Source organism: Rana temporaria, chromosome 9 (genome assembly GCF_905171775.1).
Source record: "Rana temporaria chromosome 9, aRanTem1.1, whole genome shotgun sequence".
Classification (NCBI taxonomy): Eukaryota; Metazoa; Chordata; class Amphibia; order Anura; family Ranidae; genus Rana; species Rana temporaria.
The window spans coordinates 4,881,049-4,902,594 of record NC_053497.1 but is presented as its reverse complement, the minus strand read 5'-3'; the positions used below and the strand labels follow the sequence as shown (position 1 = coordinate 4,902,594).

At 48.3% G+C, this 21,546-nt stretch overlaps 1 protein-coding gene across 3 annotated transcripts in view; it reads right to left on the bottom strand.

Annotated features, from left to right (window-relative positions):
- PRICKLE3 (prickle planar cell polarity protein 3) overlaps positions 1–19,163 on the bottom strand; it is a 48,007-nt gene extending 28,844 nt beyond the window's left edge. The window contains exon 1 of one of the 3 annotated variants that reach the window (XM_040322716.1): positions 19,073–19,163. In XM_040322716.1, coding sequence (XP_040178650.1) covers positions 19,073–19,105 — 33 coding nt within the window. In that variant the 5' untranslated portion in view covers positions 19,106–19,163. Of the gene's footprint in view, positions 1–8,156; positions 8,352–19,072 lie in introns of those variants that run through there. The other 2 variants (XM_040322715.1, XM_040322714.1) reach the window with 2 other exon arrangements.
- Between the last annotated feature and the right edge of the window lie 2,383 nt (positions 19,164–21,546).

Below are 21,546 nucleotides of genomic sequence, written 5' to 3'. Positions count from 1 at the left end.
GTGGATCGTCGTAAATCGCTAATTTGCATACCCGACACGGAAAACGACGCAAACTCCACCCAGCGGACGCCGAAGTATTGCATCTAAGATCCGAAGGCGTACGAAGTCGTAAGCCTGTCGGATCAAAGCCAGAAGCCGTCGTATCTTGTTTTGAGGATTCAAACTAAAGATACGACGCGGGAAATTTGAAAGTACGCCGGCGTATCAGTAGATACGTCGGCGTACTTCCTTTGTGGATCTGCCCCATAGTGTTTACAAAATAGGGGATAGTTTTATGGCATTTTTATTAATAATAATTATTTTACTAGTAATGGCGGCGATCAGCGTTTTTTTTTTTTTTTTTTGAGACTGTGACATTATGGCGGACACATCGGACACATTTTTGGGACCATTGGCATTTTCACAGCGAAAAAGTGCTATAAAAATGCACTGATTACTGTGAAAATGACACTGGCAGTGGAGGGGTTAACCACTAGGTGTCGTTGTAGGGGGTTAAGTGTGCCCTAAGGGAGTGATTCTTACTGTAGGGGGGAGTGGCTGTAGGCGTGACGTCACTAATTGTCATTTCCTATATCAGGGAACAGACGATCAGTGTCACTGCCACAGTGAAGAACGGGGGAAGTTGTGTTTACACTCACCTCTCCCCATTCTCCAGCTCCTGTGACCGATCGCGGAACACCGGCTGTGGCGATCGGGTCCCCGGGTCCTGTGCGCGCGCGCCACCCACGGCTGGGCTCTTAAAGGCGACGTACCTGTACGTGCCTGTGCCCAGCCGTGCCATTCTGCCGACGTATATAGTCGGTAGGGGGTCCTTAACCACTTAAGGACCGCCTCCTGCACATATACGTCGGCAGAATGGCACGGCTGGGCACAAACACGTACAGGTACGTCCTGTACTAGTACCCAGTCGTGGGTCGCGGGCACGCGCCCGAAGCTGGAGTGCGGCGATCGGTCCCCGGAGCTGAAGAACGGGGAGAGCCGTTCTTCACTGTGGCGGCTGCATCGATCGTGTGATCCCTTTTATAGGGAGACACGATCGATGACGTCACACCTACAGCCACACCCCCCTACAGTTGTAAACACACACTAGGTGAACCATAACTCCTACAGCGCCCCCTTGTGGTTAACTCCCAAACTGCAACTGTCATTTTCACAATAAACAATGCAATGTAAATGCATTTTTTGCTGTGAAAATGACAATGGTCCCAAAAATTTGTCAAAATTGTCCGAAGTGTCCGCCATAATGTCGCAGTCACGAAAAAAATCGCTGATCGCCGCCATTAGTAGTAAAAAAAAAAAAAAAAAAATTATAAAAATGCAATAAAACTATCCCCTATTTTACCAAAAATAGGTAGAAGAATACGTATCGGCCTAAACTGAGGGAAAAAAAAGTTTTTTTATATATATTTTTGGGGGATATAGCAAAAAGTAAAAAATATTGCATTTTTTTCAAAATTGTCGCTCTATTTCTGTTTATAGTGCAAAAAATAAAAACCGCAGAGGTGATCAAATACCACCAAAAGAAAGCTCTATTTGTGGGGAAAAAAGGACGCCAATTTTGTTTGGGAGCCACGTCGCACGACCGCGCAATTGTCAGTTAAAGCGACGCAGTGCCGAACTGTAAAAACCCCTTGGGTCATTTAGCAGCATATTGGTCCAGTCCTTAAGTGGTTAAGTGGTTAACTGGCAACTGCGCGGTCATGCAACGATGTACTGTACCCAAATGAAATTTACCGTATATCATTTTTTTTCACACAAATAGAGCTTTTTTTTTGGTGGTGTTTGATCGCCACTGGGGTTTTTTTTTTTTTTTTTTGCGATATAGATGGAAAAAGAGCAAACATTTTGAACCCCCCCCCCCCCCCCCTTGAAATATATATATATATATTTTGTAGTTTTCTCTGTGCGCACAGAGGCTATACACACACCAGTCCTGACACCAGTATTACTGGTCTTGTCCCCCCCCCCCGGGGGCTGCTTCCCTGCTATCAGATTTCTCCCAGAGATCAAAGCCCTCCTGCACCTGGGGCCATGCATTATATACACCTCACCCAGTATACAGGAGACGGGTCTTTGGAAGGTGCAGCACCTGCCGGCCAACAATGGGTTAAAAGCGCCGGGCCGAAAAAAAAAAAAAAACCCTTGAATAGTAAAGTGAGAACATTAATAGTTAACTGCGACCTTTGTAATCATTCACCGGCTGTTCAGCTTTAATTGTCACCTGTGAGAGCGACGCGCATGGTGGGAACCCGAAAGAGAGAATGCCAGCCGTCCAATCAGATCCCTCTGCTCATTCGCTCATTTCCTTCAGAGACATTAGAAAGGAACTTGGAACTGTCATTTGGAAACTTCCCACACTTTTTTTTTTTTTTTTTAAAGATTCGTGGCTGTGCACCCCCCCCCCCCCCCCCCCCCACGCATGTCCGATCAGGATTGTACTGATTGACATGCATAGGGACTGCCTGCATGGGGACGCGACGCACAGAACACGCAAATGTGACCCTTGCGTCTGCGTACGGCCAGAAAAAAATACATTTATTTCATTTTATTTACCGTATATACTCGAGTATAAGCCGAGTTTTTCAGCACATTTTTTTGTGTGCTGAAAATGCCCCCCTCGGCTTATACTCGAGTCACCTTTTTGCGCATGATCTCCCGGAATGTGGGGACCCGGTACCAGCCGGCTGTAGGTCTCCTGGACGCTAAACTTGGCACACATGTAGCCCCACTCTTCCTCTACAAGGGTGCAAATCTTGCTGTCTGGGGGACCTATGGCCGGGGAGCACCGATTTTTCAAAGCCGGGCACCCCTTCCATAGACTCCCATGTTAAACGGTCATTTCTCCGGCGAATTTGGGGACCCGGTACCGGCCAGTCATAGGTCCTCTGGACCCAGAACATGGAACCCCCATTTCTCCTCTACAAGTGTGCAAAGGTTTTTGTCTAGGAAATCTATGGCTGGGGAGCACCGATTTTTCAAAGCTGGGCACCCCTTCCATAGACTTCCATGTTAAACAGTAATTTCTCCGGTGAATTTGGGGACCCGGTACTGGCCAGTCATAGGTCCCCTGGACCCGGAACTTGGCACAGATGTAGCCCCATTTCTCCACTATAAGTGTGCAACGTTTGTTTGCTGGGGGACCTACGACTGGGGGGAACACCGATTTTTCATAGCTGGGCACCCCTTCCATGGACTCCCATGTTAAATGGTCATTTCTCCGGTGAATTTGGGGACTCGGTACCGGCCAGTCGTAGGTCCTCTGGACCCAGAACTTGGCACACATTCAGCTCCATTTCTCCTTTACAAGTGTGCAAAGATTTTTGTCTAGGAAACGTACGGCTGGGGAGCACTAATTTTTCAAAGCCGGGCACCCCTTCCATAGACTCCCATGTTAAACGGTAATTTCTCCGGTGATTTTGGGGACCCGGTACCGGCCGGTCGTAGGTCATCTGGACCCAGAACTTGGCACACATGTAGCCCCACTCCTCCTCTACAAGTGCATAAAGTTTTTTGTCTGGGGGACCTACGGCTGAGCAGCACCGATTTTTCATAGCTGGGCACCCCTTCCATAGACTTCCATGTTAAACGGTAATTTCTCCGGTGACTTTGGGGACCCGGTACCGGCCGGTCGTAGGTCATCTGGACCCAGAACTTGGCACACATGTAGCCCCACTCCTCCTCTACAAGTGCATAAAGTTTTTTGTCTGGGGGACCTACGGCTGAGCAGCACCGATTTTTCATAGCTGGGCACCCCTTCCATAGACTTCCATGTTAAACGGTAATTTCTCCGGTGACTTTGGGGACCCGGTACCGGGTCCCATGTTAAACGTCAGTATAGTCATGGACACAGTGAGGCGTGGGCACAGTGAGGCATGGGCACAGTGAGGCATGGGCACAGTGAGGCATGGGCACAGTGAGGCATGGGCACAGTGAGGCATGGGCACAGTGGGGCATGGGCACAGTGAGGCATGCAGATGGACACCCTAGGCTTATACTCGAGTCAAAAAGTTTTCCCATTTTTTTGTGGGAAAATTAGGTGCCTCGGCTTATATTCGAGTATATACGGTAGTTATAAACTTATTAACAAATAAAATTTATATAAAAAGTACCGTATACAATATTTAGCTCCCATTCACACTACTGCAGCGCATATTTAACCCTTTCATGACCAAGCCTATTTCTGACATTTGGTGTTTACAAGATAAAATCCGTATTTTTTGCAAGAATATTACTTAGAACCCCCAAACATTTAGGCCCAGATTCTCGTACGAGTTACGCCGGCGTATCTCCAGATACGCTGTCGTAACTCTGAGTGTGAGCCGTCGTATCTATGCGCCTGATTCTTAGAATCAGTTACGCATAGATTTGTCTTAGATCCGACGGCGTATCTACGTTGCATATTTACGCTAGCCGCTAGGTGGCGCTTCCGTCGATTTACGCGTCGAATATGGTAATGAGCTAGATACGCCGATTCTCAAAATGTACGTGCGGCCGGCGCTTTTTTTTTTACGTAGTTTACGTTAGGCTTTTTTTGGGCGTAAAGTTACCCCTGCTCTTTGAGGCGTAGATGAGGCGTACCAATGTCAGGTATGGACGTCGGAACAGCGTAGAATTTTTCAAATTTTACGTCGTTTGTGTAAGTCGTCCGTGAATGGGGCTGGACGTAAGTTATGTTCACGTCAACTAGGCATTGAGCGGGCGCAATTTAATTTGAAAATTTGACGTGATACTGAGCATGCGCACGCATGCGCCGTTCGAAAAAAGCGTCAATTACGTGGGGTCACGATTGATTTCCATAAAACACGCCCACCACTTCCACATTTGAATTAGGCAGGCTTACGCCGGCCCAGTTACACTACGCCGGCGTAACTTAAAGCGCAAGTTCTTTGAGAATACGGGACATGCCGGCGGCGTAGTGTATCTCAGATGCGCTACGCCCGCCTAAAGATAGGCGATTCTACGAGAATCTGGGCCTATATATATATTTTAGCAGAAAATCTAGAGAATAAAATGGCGATTGTTGCAATATTTTATGTCACGCGGTAATTGTGCAGCGGTGTTTTAGACGCAACTTTTTGGGGAAAATATACATTTCATGAATTTAAAAAATAAATAAAAAAAAGTAAAGTTAGCCCAATTTTTTTGTATAATGTGAAAGATGATGTTACGCCGAGTAAATAGATACCTAACATGTCACGCTTTATAATCGCACGCAAACTCGTGGAATGGCGACAAACGATGGTACCTAAAAATCTCCATAGGCGACGCTTTAATTTTTTTTTACGGTTACCAGGTTGGAGTTACAGAGGAGGTCTAGGGCTAGAATTATTACTCTCGCTCCGACGATCGCGGCGATTCCTCACTTGTGTGGTTTGAACACCGTTTACATAGGCGGGCGCGACTTCCGTATGCGTTTTCTTTGCTGCGCGAGCTCGTGGGGACGGGGCGCTTTACATTTTTTTATTTTTTTTTACATTTATTAAATTGTTTAAAAAATAAAAATTGTATCTCTTTTATTGCTGTCACAAGAAATGTAAACATCCCCTGTGACAGTAATGGGTGGTGACAGGTCCTCTTTATGGAGGAATCGGGGGGGTCAAAAAGACCCCAAATCCCTCCTTTGCACTTTAAAGTATTCAGATCGCCGAAAACAGAGATTCTAAATACTGTATATTTTTTTAAATCGGGCGCCATTGGCAGCCGAGTAAACAGGAAGTGACGTTGTGATGTCGTGCCATTGTGACGTTGTGACGTCGCTTCCATGTTTACATTCATGAGACTGGAAAGAAGCCGTTTACGCCTTCGTTCCAGTCTGTCAGAAGGCGCCGGTAGTGCCGGATTGCGGATCGGGTTTCCCGGTGGGACAGGAGGTCCGGTTAGAGTGGCGGGAGGGGGGGGGGATGTCCCGCTTTAAGCCCCATTGGTTGTTATGCCTGGAAAGCCAATCGCCCGCTCTAAACAACGGTACCGGGATGATACCTGCAGCTGTATAACCCCCGAAAGCTGAGGCCGCGTACATGCGTACGCTCGGCGGGAAGGGAATCAACGACATGTTTTGTGCATGATCCCCTCCCTTCAGAGACTGGGCTGCAGGGTAGTATTCCAACATGATAACCACCCCAAACACACCTCCAAGACCACCACTGCCTTGCTAAAGAAGCTGAAGGTAAAGGTGATGGACGGGCCGAGCATGTCTCCAGACCTAAACCCTATTGATCATCTGTGGGGATCCTCAAATGGAAGGTGGAGGAGCGCAAGGTCTCCAACATCCACCAGCTCCGTGATGTCATCATGGGGGAGGGGAAGAGGAGTCCGGTGACAACCTGTGAAGCTCCGGTGACCTCCATGCCCCAGAGGGTTGAAAAATAACGGCGGCCACACAAAATATTGACACTTTGGGGCCCAATTTGGACATTTTCACTTAGAGGTGTCCTCACTTTTGTTGCCCCCCTGTTCACTCCCCCCCCCCTGTACACTCACTACACAACATTGTAGATACAAAGTGTCATTTCTTCAGTGTTGTCACATGAAAAGATAGAAGGAAATGTGACTGAGGGGTGTACTTACTTTTGTGAGATCCTGTGTTTCCCATTACTGGAAGACTCTCTAACCTCCCTCCAGAATAAATAATATTCACTGATTTTCCCAGAATACATTGCGGCCGAAATTTATGAAGAAAGATGAATAATCCGCAAAATGTCAGAACGGAAACAAAGAAAAATGCATTTCAACAGCAGTGCAACATATCTGTGCCCATCAGTGCAGCCTCATCAGTCCCCATCAGTGCAGCCTCATCAGTCCCCATCAGTGCAGCCTCATCAGTCCCCATCAATGTAGCCTCATCAGTCTCCATCAATGCAGTCTCATCAGTCCCCATCAGTGCAGCCTCATCACTGCCCATCAGTGCAGCCTCATCAGTCCCCATTGGTGCCACCTCATCAGTTCACTTCAAGGCAGCCTATCAGCCCCCAATCAAGGCAGCCTATCAGCCCCCAATCAAGGCAGCCTATCAGTCCCCATCAAGGCAGCCTATCAGCCCCCAATCAAGGCAGCCTATCAGCCCCCATCAAGGCAGCCTATCAGTCCCCATCAAGGCAGCCTATCAGCCCCCATCAATGCAGCCTATCAGAGCCCTTCAGTGAAGAAGGAAAATTATTTATTTGCAAAATTTTATAGCCGAAACTAATATCCTTTTTTTGTTTATTTAGCAGAAAATACCCCCCCCCCCAGAGGTGATAAAATACCAAAAAAAGTTCTATTTGTGTGAAATTTTTTTATAAAAATTGTCATATTGGTACAACGTTGCATGACCGCGTAATTGTCATTCAAAGTGCGGGAGCGCTGAAAGCTGAACTGGGCTGGAAGGGGGGGGGGGGGTGCCGGTATTGAAGGGGTTAAACAAAAAAAGGTATATTTTTTAATACAGGATAGGTGGCGGCGGCGGGGTGGAGTCTTGGGGGGTGGAGTCTTGGGGGGGGGTGGAGTCTTGGGTTAGTAAGTCTGGATTTTCAAGGAATGGGTCATGGACTATAGATCAATCACTTTGATCAGGAGGGATCGATTGGAAGATAAATTGATTTATTCATTGAAGCGTCTATATGGGCAGCACAATACCTGGATCTCAGGGCCGGGACAAGGGGTGGGCAGGAGGGGGCGGTTGCCCCTGGCGCAATGGTTTATTGCAGGGATGGGGGATTTCTGTTATCTGCGTCAGCCGGGGAGTTCGATCTTCATATACTCCTCCTCCTAGTAGTGGGAGGAGCTCAGCAGGCTCCACCTACTACAGAAAACTACAGAAGTGGGTGGAGACAAGACCAGTCACCCTGCACAAGGAGAGAGAGAGAGCAGAGATGTGGGAGGAGCCCAGGAGCTCCACCCACTCCAACCTGTCTGCAGAAAACTCCAGAAGGTGGGCGGAGACAAAAAGCTGTTAGGTTATAGAGATCTGGCGCACAGTACAGCCCCCTGCCCAGCATAAGAGGGGGCCCCATCTTTCTCTGCTACAGTTTCACTTCCACTTACAGGTCCTTTCCCCACCCCCACCCTGTGACCAGATAGTAAAAGTAGAGACACGGCACGGAGACACTCATCTCCTGTCACTCTGATCTCTACTTCTATCGGCATGTTTTTTTGTTTTTTTTTGCATGGCAACTCACCTGATTGGCTCTCGGTGCTGCTTCTCCCTTCCCATCTCTGAGCTCTGCTGTACAGACCATACAGTACAAGAGACTGCTGCCCCCAGGTCCCATTCAGGAACTTCCACTGCTTGTATTTCAAATAAAATCCCCTCACCTGTATTCATGTGTGTCTTTTCTACCTGCCTGAGGTTCAGCCCCTCCCCTCCCCTCCCCCCTTCAATAAACAGCAGCATGAGGGCAATAGGAAAACAAAGTGTAATGGTGGGATTTGGGATCAGACTTGTGGAGGTGGGGGGCGGAGCCGTCCAGGTGTTACCTGTGGGGGCGGAGCCAGGTAATGACATCCAGGTGAGCTGTCCTTGTTCTCTGCTATAGAACAGAAGAAGATGGGATTTGTTCCGTCTGTTGAGGAACCGCCGGCGTGCTGGGACCTGACGTTCCTCATACCCGGTGCGGTCCCGTATACAGGTAGGTGGATGTTCACCTGGGTCCTTGTATACAGGTAGGTGGATGTTCACCTGGTCCCTTGTATACAGGTAGGTGGACGTTCACCTGGTCCCTTGTTGTATACAGGTAGGTGGACGTTCACCTGGTCCCTTGTATACAGGTAGGTGGATGTTCACCTGGGTCCTTGTTGTATACAGGTAGGTGGGCGTTCACCTGGGTCCTTTGTATACAGGTAGGTGGACGCTCACCTGGGTCCTTTGTATACAGGTAGGTGGACGTTCACCTGGGTCCTTGTATACAGGTAGGTGGACGTTCACCTGGTCCCTTGTGTACAGGTAGGTGGACGTTCACCTGGGTCCTTGTATACAGGTAGGTGGACGTTCACCTGGGTCCTTGTTGTATACAGGTAGGTGGACGTTCACCTGGGTCCTTGTATACAGGTAGGTGGACGTTCACCTGGGTCCTTGTATACAGGTAGGTGGATGTTCACCTGGGTCCTTGTATACAGGTAGGTGGACGTTCACCTGGGTCCTTGTATACAGGTAGGTGGACGTTCACCTGGTCCCTTGTGTACAGGTAGGTGGACGTTCACCTGGGTCCTTGTATACAGGTAGGTGGACGTTCACCTGGGTCCTTGTTGTATACAGGTAGGTGGACGTTCACCTGGGTCCTTGTATACAGGTAGGTGGACGTTCACCTGGGTCCTTGTATACAGGTAGGTGGATGTTCACCTGGGTCCTTGTATACAGGTAGGTGGACGTTCACCTGGGTCCTTGTATACAGGTAGGTGGATGTTCACCTGGGTCCTTGTATACAGGTAGGTGGACGTTCACCTGGTCCCTTGTGTACAGGTAGGTGGATGTTCACCTGGTCCCTTGTGTACAGGTAGGTGGATGTTCACCTGGTCCCTTGTGTACAGGTAGGTGGGCGTTCACCTGGGTCCTTGTATACAGGTAGGTGGACGTTCACCTGGGTCCTTGTATACAGGTAGGTGGACGTTCACCTGGGTCCTTGTATACAGGTAGGTGGACGTTCACCTGGGTCCTTGTGTACAGGTAGGTGGATGTTCACCTGGGTCCTTGTGTACAGGTAGGTGGATGTTCACCTGGGTCCTTGTATACAGGTAGGTGGACGTTCACCTGGGTCCTTGTATACAGGTAGGTGGACGTTCACCTGGGTCCTTGTTGTATACAGGTAGGTGGACGTTCACCTGGGTCCTTGTTGTATACAGGTAGGTGGACGTTCACCTGGGTCCTTGTATACAGGTAGGTGGATGTTCACCTGGGTCCTTGTTGTATACAGGTAGGTGGATGTTCACCTGGTCCCTTGTGTACAGGTAGGTGGATGTTCACCTGGGTCCTTGTGTACAGGTAGGTGGATGTTCACCTGGGTCCTTGTGTACAGGTAGGTGTATGTTCACCTGGGTCCTTGTGTACAGGTAGGTGGACGTTCACCTGGGTCCTTGTATACAGGTAGGTGGACGTTCACCTGGGTCCTTGTATACAGGTAGGTGGATGTTCACCTGGTCCCTTGTGTACAGGTAGGTGGGCGTTCACCTGGGTCCTTGTGTACAGGTAGGTGGGCGTTCACCTGGGTCCTTGTGTACAGGTAGGTGGGCGTTCACCTGGGTCCTTGTGTACAGGTAGGTGGATGTTCACCTGGGTCCTTGTATACAGGTAGGTGGATGTTCACCTGGGTCCTTGTTATATACAGGTAGGTGGACGTTCACCTGGGTCCTTGTGTACAGGTAGGTGGATGTTCACCTGGGTCCTTGTGTACAGGTAGGTGGACGTTCACCTGGGTCCTTGTATACAGGTAGGTGGACGTTCACCTGGGTCCTTGTATACAGGTAGGTGGGTGTTCACCTGGGTCCTTGTATACAGGTAGGTGGGTGTTCACCTGGGTCCTTGTATACAGGTAGGTGGACGTTCATCCTGAACACAGTTGAGGAGTTCTGGGTTTCAGGTAAGTGGAGGTCGGTTCCCCCTCCCCCCCTGACTACACACGGAGGATGTCACTAGAAGACTCAGAGCAGAGAGGACCCACCTGAAGATGTTCGATGTGACCACCACTTACCTCTGCTATACCCGTCTTCAGGCACAGATGACGTCACCGCGACTTTTACAAGGTAATATCTGGGTTTGAAAGACGCTCGGCGCTCACAAGAAGGTTCTTGTAACTGTCGAGGAATAGATTCGAATGAAATTTGTGGGGGGGCGGAGTCTAACGCGTCGGATGAATGGGTGACTCGTGCCCATCGTCGATCGCGCGGAAGGCCCCGCCCAACGTCTCTCTCTCTCCTCCATCCCGGCGTGATCGGCGCGGTTCAGGTGAGGACATCATTAAATATTCAGCGATGGTTTAACCCTTTCCAGACCCGTAAGATAAAGGGGTACCACCGGCCCTCCTGTAGGGGGCACCAAGTGAGATGGATGTGGGCAGGAAGGGCGATCCGCTTCCGCTCCCCCCCTGTTGGCTTTCAGCTGCTGCAGAGAGAGCCATACAAAGTATCTCTTTCAGTAATTGCCCCCCCCCCCACCCCCCCGTACCATACATTTCCCCCCTGCTGCCCAGGCCCCTCAGGGTGTGACCCCCCCCTTACACCTGTACCATACATTTCCCCCCTGCTGCCCAGGCCCCTCAGGGTGTGACCCCCCCTTACACCTGTACCATACATTTCCCCCCTGCTGCCCAGGCCCCTCAGGGTGTGACCCCCCCCTTACACCTGTACCATACATTTCCCCCCTGCTGCCCAGGCCCCTCAGGGTGTGACCCCCCCTTACACCTGTACCATACATTTCCCCCCTGCTGCCCAGGCCCCTCAGGGTGTGACCCCCCCCTTACACCTGTACCATACATTTCCCCCCTGCTGCCCAGGCCCCTCAGGGTGTGACCCCCCCTTACACCTGTACCATACATTTCCCCCCTGCTGCCCAGGCCCCTCAGGGTGTGACCCCCCCCTTACACCTGTACCATACATTTCCCCCCTGCTGCCCAGGCCCCTCAGGGTGTGACCCCCCCTTACACCTGTACCATACATTTCCCCCCTGCTGCCCAGGCCCCTCAGGGTGTGACCCCCCCCTTACACCCGTACCATACATTTCCCCCCTGCTGCCCAGGCCCCTCAGGGTGTGACCCCCCCCCACCCCCCGTACCATACATTTCCCCCCTGCTGCCCAGGCCCCTCAGGGTGTGACCCCCCCCTTACACCTGTACCATACATTTCCCCCCTGCTGCCCAGGCCCCTCAGGGTGTGACCCCCCCTTACACCTGTACCATACATTTCCCCCCTGCTGCCCAGGCCCCTCAGGGTGTGACCCCCCCTTACACCTGTACCATACATTTCCCCCCTGCTGCCCAGGCCCCTCAGGGTGTGACCCCCCCTTACACCTGTACCATACATTTCCCCCCTGCTGCCCAGGCCCCTCAGGGTGTGACCCCCCCCTTACACCTGTACCATACATTTCCCCCCTGCTGCCCAGGCCCCTCAGGGTGTGACCCCCCCTTACACCTGTACCATACATTTCCCCCCTGCTGCCCAGGCCCCTCAGGGTGTGACCCCCCCCCCCTTACACCTGTACCATACATTTCCCCCCTGCTGCCCAGGCCCCTCAGGGTGTGACCCCCCCCCTTACACCCGTACCATACATTTCCCCCCTGCTGCCCAGGCCCCTCAGGGTGTGACCCCCCCCTTACACCCGTACCATACATTTCCCCCCTGCTGCCCAGGCCCCTCAGGGTGTGACCCCCCCCTTACACCCGTACCATACATTTCCCCCCTGCTGCCCAGGCCCCTCAGGGTGTGACCCCCTCCCCCCCTACACCCGCCTCTTCTTCCCACCGGCAGCTGCAAGCAAACAATAGGATCCTTCAAGATTGAGAATATATTGAGAAATATGTCATTTACCAGCTCCTTCCTTTCCTGAATGAACACAATGAGTGATCGGTACCAATCAGCCGCTGTGTTCATTCATAACTGAAGCATTGGCACTCGTGTCAGGTTATCTTGGGGGTGGGGACTGTGGTTTCTAACTGCAGCCCTGACCATTTTAATAGGGTCTTTTTGAGGGAGGGGGCTAACCACCTCCCCCCTCAAAAAAAAATCGCACATTCTGCGCTTTCTCTGGCGGTTTTTGGCTCCGCGTGCCGAGAACTTCCTCCATTCATAGAGAATTATTGTTGCCTGGTCACCCCCCCCCCCGCGCTATTCTTGGCGAGGAAACGCGATGATTCAGACGGAGTAAATAAATTATTTTATTTACTTCTTCTTCTGTGAATGGCGCGCACAGTGAGGGCCCCTTCACACGCGGGGGCCCCCCACATTCCAGTGGAGGTCGGTACAAAGTTAACCCTGCACCCAAAACGCAGGTCGCAAGCGCAATAAAGCTGCTGCACTGTACTTGACCTCCAGAAGATTTACCCCCCCCCCCCTTCATGACCAAGCATTTTTTTTGTGCGATACGGCACTGCGTTACTTTGACAATTGCGCGGTCGTGCGACGCTGTACATTAATTACATTTAACTAATTAGAAAAAGGGGGGGGGGGGAGTATTTTCAGTTTTTAAATTTTGCAACTAAGTAATGGGTGCTGATGAAGCCGCACTGATGGGTTCTGATGAGGAAGCTGATGGGGCTGTGCTAATGAGGCTGCACTGATGGGTTCTGATGAAGCCCCACTGATTGGGGCTGCGCTGATGAGGGAGCTGAGGCCGGACTGATGGGTTCTGATGAAGCCTCACTGAGGGGCGTTGAGGCCGCACTGGGTTCTGATGAAGCCCAACTGATGGGGCTGCACTGATGGGTTCTGATTAAGCCCCACTGATGAGGGTGGCGATGAGGCTGCAGTGATGGGTGCTGATGAAGCCACACTGATGGGTGCTGATCTGGGAGCTGATGAGGCCACACTAATGGGTTCTGATGAAGCCCCAATGATGAGGGAGCTGATGAGGCTGCACTGGTGGGTTCTGATGAAGTCACACTAATGGGAGCTGATGAGGCCCCACTGATGGGTTCTGATGAAGCCTCACTTATGGGGCTGTGCTGATGAGGCTGCATTGATGGGTTCTGATGAAGCCCCACTTATGGGGCTGTGCTGATGAGGCCACACTGATGGGTTCTGATGAAGCCCTACTGATGGGGTGCTGAGGGAACTGATGAAGCCGCACTGATAGGTTCTGATGAAGCCCCACTGATGGGTGCTGATCAGGGAGCTAAGGCAGTGCTGGTGAGGCCGCACTGATGGGCGCTGGTGAAGCCGCACTGATGGGTTCTGATGAAGCCACACTGATTATCAGTGTTAATGTGTGCTGTCACAGGATCGCGGGTTATTGGCTTTCCTTTCCTCCGCTCAGTGGCCGCCCTGAGAAAAAGAAAATGCTGATAACTGTCATTTGTTTACATGGGATCAGCTATGATTGGACACAGTTGATCACATGGTAAAGGGCCAATGTCATTGGCTCTTTACCCTGATCAATGATGCGCCGTGTCTGAGACGCACGGCTCTCAATCGATCACCCATTGGGGGGGGGGTGCGCACGAGCGGCGTGACCGGGAGGACGTTATTTGACCTTCACCCGGAAGGAGGAAAGTCCCGCCTGGCCTATAGCAGGCTGAGGAGTGGGCGGGATTATCTCTCGCTCCCGCCAAAATCTGGTGCAACAATCGCTTATTAAAATCTCCTCCTCCTTTTTGAATTTTCCTGCAAGGAAATAGAAAACGCAAGTTTCCAGGCGCTCAGTTGCACTCCAATAGCCCCGCCCCCCATTTCCCCATTGAAAAGCGACTTGCTGTGGATCACTTTGCAGACAGCTGTCTAATTTGACATTTGCCCCTTGTCACCCCCCCACCTGTTTTAGCCCTGAAAAGCTCCTCCCACGGCGCTGCAACTGAATGCGTTTAGTGCGCGGTCCCCTTCATTTCGGAAGGGTTGTGTTTGGAGGACGGTTCTGACCCAAGAGGTGGTAGAAGTTTTGCCACAAAGCTTTGGAGCTGCAGCAAGTTCTGATTGGGGGGGGGGTAAAACGGCGGTCCAACAGCCTGTTATTCCCTGCCGCCACAGAAAAATAGCGCATATCGTAACGCTCATGTTGGAGGCGCCATATAAACCCCGAAGGATACGCCTGGGAATTCCGGCCCGTTATGAAGAGCGGTACGAGTGGAGAGATCGAACGTTCGGGTGAATGAATTCTTGTACAAATGTTCCAATGAAATTCTACCAGTGAATGTGGGCCGGCTATAGGAGCCTCTGGTCCCTCCTGTATGGAATTGTCTCACTTTATATTCTAAGAGCGCTACGCACACTGCTGGCGCTATGTAAACCCTGAAGAATAATAATAATAATAATAATATAAACCTTAAATAATAAAAATCCTGAATAATAATCATATAAACCCTGTAGTATTATTATTATTATTATTATTATTCTATAAATCCTTTATTATTATAATAATAATAATAATAATAATAATAATAATAATATAAAACTTGTATAATATTTAATCCTGAATAATAGTAAATTATTATTATTATTATTGTTATTGTTCTATAAATCCTGTATTATTATTATTATTATTATTATTATAATAATAATAATAATAATAATAATAATAATAATAATAATAATAATAATACAAAATAATAATAATATAAACCTTGTATAATTAATCCTGAATAATTATAATCCTGAATAATAGTAAATATTATTATTATTATTATTATTATTGTTATTCTATAAATCCTGTATTATTATAATAATAATAAACCCAATAATAATAATAATAATAATAATAATAACCTTGTATAATATTTAATCCTGAATAATAGTAAACATTTTTATTATTATTGTTATTCTATAAATCCTGTATAATGATAATAATAAACCCAATAATATAAACCTTTTATAATTCTGAATAATTATAATCCTGAAAAATAGTAAACATTATTATTATTATTATTATTAATAATAAACCCATGTATTATAACAACAATAATAATAATAATCCTGAATAATATAAATCCTGTATAAAAATAATAATATCCTCACACTGATTAAAAAGGTTCCATTGCGGTTAAAGGGGCGCAACTTGTCATGTCACAACAGTGTGAACTGGGGCTAATGTCAATCCTGAATAATAATATAAATCTTGTATAATAATAATAATAATAATAATATAAATCTTGTATAATAATAATAATATAAATCCTGAATAATAATATAAATCTTGTATAATAATAATAATAATAATAATAATAATAATAATAATATAAATCTTGTATAATAATAATAATATAAATCTTGTATAATAATAATAATAATAATAATAATAATAATAATATAAATCTTGTATAATAATAATATAAATCCTGAATAATAATAATATGAATCTTGTATAATAATAATAATAATAATAATAAAATAAATCCTGAATAATAATCATATAAACCCTGTAGTAGTAGTATTATATAAATACTGTATTCTAATAATCCTGAAAATTAATAATAAACCCTGAAATAAGAATAATATTAATCCTGAATAATAGTTATTATTATTAATATTCCCATGTATAATAATATATAAATCCTGTATAAAAATAATAATATAATTCTTGTATAATAATATCCTCGCACTGATTAAAAATGTTCCATTGCGGTTAAAGGGGAGCAAATTGTCATGTGACTTTGAACTCTCAAGTCGCATAAAAAGTCGCGGCAGTGTGAACTGGGGCTAATATAAATCCTGAACAATAATATAAATCCTGTATTATGATGATAATATAAATCCTTGATGATGATGATAATAATACTGGGGCAGATTCACATAGATTTAGTTTGGCGCAGCGTATCAGAGATACACTACGCCGCCGTACCTTACCTGGCGTATTTTCGAATCCTCAGCAAGTTTGCGCCGTAAGTTACGGCGGCGTAGTGTAATTCTGGCGGCGGATTTCAAATTGGGCGGGTTGGGGGTTGGTTTCATTTAAATGAAGCGCGTCCCCTGCGCCGAATGATCTGCGCATGCGTCGTCCTGAAATTTCCTGCCGTGCTTTGTGCGAAATGACGTCGCAACGACGTCATTTTTTTTAACTTAGACGTGACTTACGTCCATCCCTATTCACGGACGACTTACGCCAAAAAAAATTCAAATTTCGACGCGGGAACGACGGCCATACTTTAACATGGCAAGTCTATCTATACGCCGCAAAACAGCAGCTTTAACTATACGCCGGAAAAAGCCGACTAGAGACGACGTAAGAGAATGCGACGGCCGCTCGTATGTTCGTGGATCGTTGGAAAAAGCGAATTTGCATACCCGACGCGGAAAAAGACGCGAACTCCACCCAGCGGACGCGGAAGTATTGCACCTACGATCCGAAGGCGTACGAAGCCGTACGCCTGTCGGATCGAACCCAGAAGCCGTCGTATCTTGGTTTGAGGATTCAAACTAAAGATACGACGCGGGAAATTTGAAAGTACGCCGGCGTATCAGTAGATATCAGTAGAGACGCCGGCGTACTCTCTCTATGAATCTGGCCCACAGGGTTTATATGATTATTATTCAGGATTTATATTATTTATTGTTATTATTTGTATTATTATTATTTATTATTTTTATTATTATTATATAAATCCTGAATAATAATATAAACCTTGTATAATATTAATGCTGAATAATAGTAAACATTATTATCAATAATAAAACCCTGTATTATAATAAAAATCCTGAATAATATAAATCCTTTATCAAAATAATACAATTCTTGTATAATAATAATAATAATGATCCTGAATAATAATAATATCCTCACACTGATTAAAAAAGTTCCATTGCGGTTCAAGGGGCCCAACTTGTCATGTGACTTTGAACTCTCAAGTCGCATGACAAGTCGCGGCAATGTGAACTGGGGCTAATGTAAATCCTGACTAATAATATAAATCTTGTAGAATAATAATAATAATGTAAATCCTGAATAATATAAATCTTGTACAATAATAATATAAATCCTGAATAAGCTCCTTGCTCACACTGCCGCGGCCTCGAACCCGACATCCCTGCGCGACTTCATTGCGGCTTGCGTGCGACTTCTTTAATAGAAGTCAATGTAAGTCGTGTCGAAGTCGCAACAAAGTATCGCAGGGGCCTTTTTCTAAGTCAGAGGGACTTGAGTCGCACTGATTAAAAAAGGTTTCCATTGCGGTGAAAGGGGCGCAACTTGTCATGCGACTTTGATCTTTCAAGTCATATGATAAAGTCGTGTGAACTGGGGCGAATGTTAATCCTGAATAATAAGGTCAACCCTTTATAATATAAATCCTGTATAATAATAATAATAATAATATAAATCCTGTATAATAATAATAATATAAATCCTGTATAATAATAATATAAATCCTGAATAAGCTCCTTGCTCACACTGCCGCGGCCTCAAATCCGACATCCCTGCGCAATTTTAATTGCGGCTTGCGTGCGACTTCTTTAATAGAAGTCAATGTAAGTCGTGAAGAAGTCGCACCAAAGTAGCGCAGGGACTTTTTTCTAAGTCGGAGGGACTTGAGTCGCACTGATTAAAAAAGGTTTCCATTGCGGTGAAAGGGGCGCAACTTGTCATGCGACTTTGAACTGTCAAGTCACATGATAAAGTCGTGTGAACTGGGGCGAATGTTAATCCTGAATAATAAGGTCAACCCTTAATAATATAAATCCTGTATAATAATAATAATATAAATCCTGAATAAGCTCTTGCTCACACTGCGGCGGCCTCAAATCCGACATCCCTGCGCGACTTCATTGCGGCGTGCGTGCGTGCGACTTCTTTAATAGAAGTCAATGTAAGTTGTGATGAAGTCGCACCAAAGTAGCGCAGGGACTTTTTTTCTAAGTCGGAGGGACTTGAGTCGCACTGATTAAAAAAAGGTTTCCATTGCGGTTAAAGGGGGCGCAACTTGTCATGCGACTTTGAACTCTCAAGTTGCATGACAAGTCGCAGCAGTGTGAACTGCGGCTAATGTAAATCCTGAATGAAAATATAAACCCTTAATAAAATCCTGTATAATAATATAAATCCTGAATAAGCTCCTTGCTCACACTGCCGCGGCCTTGAACCCGACATCCCTGCGCGACTTCGTTGCGGCTTGCGTGCGACTTCTTTAAAAGTAGACCTATGTAAGTTGTGATGAAGTTGCAACAAAGTTGGTTGCAAAAAAAAACGTTTTTATAAGTCGGAGGGACTTGAGTTGCACCGATTTTTAAAGGGGTTGCGACTTTGAACTCTCAAGTCGCACGACGAGTCGCAGCAGCGGCGTGAACTGGGGATAATGTAAATCCTGAATAATACTAATAATCCGGAGGCTGCGTGTTCCCGGGGGAGGGGGGATGTGTGACGGGTCGGCTGCACACGTCTCGCTTTCTCGGATTGTTGCAGACAAAGAAGAGAAGACGCGGCTTCCCGGAAACACGAGAGAAAAGAGGAGCGCGGGCTGAGCGACCTTACCTGAGAGCGGCGCCTCCTGGAACCGCGGAACATCCCGACCCTCCGGAGCGTCTCTGCCGACTGGAAGTCTTTCCTGGTATGTAGATCCGTTCACCTGAAACCTGAACCCTCCCCCCATCCCTCCCCGGGGCGCGGGCCGCCCTACCTGGAGAGACACTCCTAGACGCCTCCCACCTCTCTATATACACACCGGGATCACCGGGGGATATACACAGGGGGGACATCATATACACACCGGGATCACCGGGGGATATACACAGGGGGGGACATCATATACACACCGGGATCACCGGGGAATATACACAGGGGGGGGGACATCATATACACACCGGGATCACTGGGGGATATACACAGGGGGGGACATCATATACACACCGGGATCACCGGGGAATATACACAGGGGGGGGGACATCATATACACACCGGGATCACTGGGGGATATACACAGGGGGGGACATCATATACACACCGGGATCACCGGGGGATATACACAGGGGGGACATCATATACACACCGGGATCACCGGGGAATATACACAGGGGGGGGGACATCATATACACACCGGGATCACTGGGGGATATACACAGGGGGGGACATCATATACACACCGGGATCACCGGGGATATACACAGGGGGGGGACATCATATACACACCGGGATCACCGGGGGATATACACAGGGGGGGACATCATATACACACCGGGATCACCGGGGAATATACACAGGGGGGACATCATATACACACCGGGATCACCGGGGGATATACACAGGGGGGACATCATATACACACCGGGATCACCGGGGGATATACACAGGGGGGACATCATATACACACCGGGATCACCGGGGGAAATACACAGGGGGGGACATCATATACACACCGGGATCACCGGGGGATATACACAGGGGGGGACATCATATACACACCGGGATCACCGGGGGATATACACAGGGGGGGACATCATATACACACCGGGATCACCGGGGAATATACACAGGGGGGACATCATATACACACCGGGATCACCGGGGGATATACACAGGGGGGACATCATATACACACCGGGATCACCGGGGGATATACACAGGGGGGACATCATATACACACCGGGATCACCGGGGGAAATACACAGGGGGGGACATCATATACACACCGGGATCACCGGGGGATATACACAGGGGGGGACATCATATACACACCGGGATCACCGGGGGATATACACGGGGGGGACATCATATATACACCGGGATCACCGGGGGATATACACAGGGGGGGGGGACATCATATACACACCGGGATCACCGGGGGAAATACACAGGGGGGGACATCATATACACACCGGGATCACCGGGGGAAATACACAGGGGGGGACATCATATACACACCGGGATCACCGGGGGATATACAAGGGGGGGGACATCATATACACACCGGGATCACCGGGGGATATACACGGGGGGGACATCATATACACGCCGGGATCACCGGGGGATATACACAGGGGGGGGAGATCATATATACACCGGGATCACCGGGGGATATACACAGGGGGGGACATCATATACATGCTGGGATCACCGGGGGATATACACAGGGGGGACATCATATACACACCGGGATCACCGGGGGAAATACACAGGGGGGACATCATATACACACCGGGATCACCGGGGAATATACACAGGGGGGACATCATATACACGCCGGGATCACCGGGGAATATACACAGGGGGGACATCATACACACGCCGGGATCACCGGGGGATATACACAGGGGGGACATCATATACACGCCGGGATCACCGGGGGATATACACAGGGGGGACATCATACACACACCGGGATCACCGGGGGATATACACAGGGGGGGGACATCATATACACACCGGGATCACCGGGGGATATACACAGGGGGGATATCATATACACACCGGGATCACCGGGGGATATACACAGGGGGGACATCATACACACACCGGGATCACCGGGGGATATACACAGGGGGGACATCATATACACACCGGGATCACCGGGGGATATACACAGGGGGGACATCATACACACGCCGGGATCACCGGGGGATATACACAGGGGGGGGGACATCATATACACACCGGGGGATATACACAGGAGGGACATCATATATACACACCGGGGGATATACACAGGGGGGACATCATATACGCACCGGGATCACCGGGGGATATACACAGGGGGGGACATCATATACACACCGGGATCACCGGGGGATATACACAGGGGGGACATCATATACACACCGGGATCACCGGGGGATATACACAGGGGGGGACATCATATACACACCGGGATCACCGGGGGATATACACAGGGGGGACATCATATACACACCGGGATCACCGGGGGATATACACAGGGGGGACATCATATACACACCGGGATCACCGGGGGATATACACAGGGGGGACATCATATACACACCGGGATCACCGGG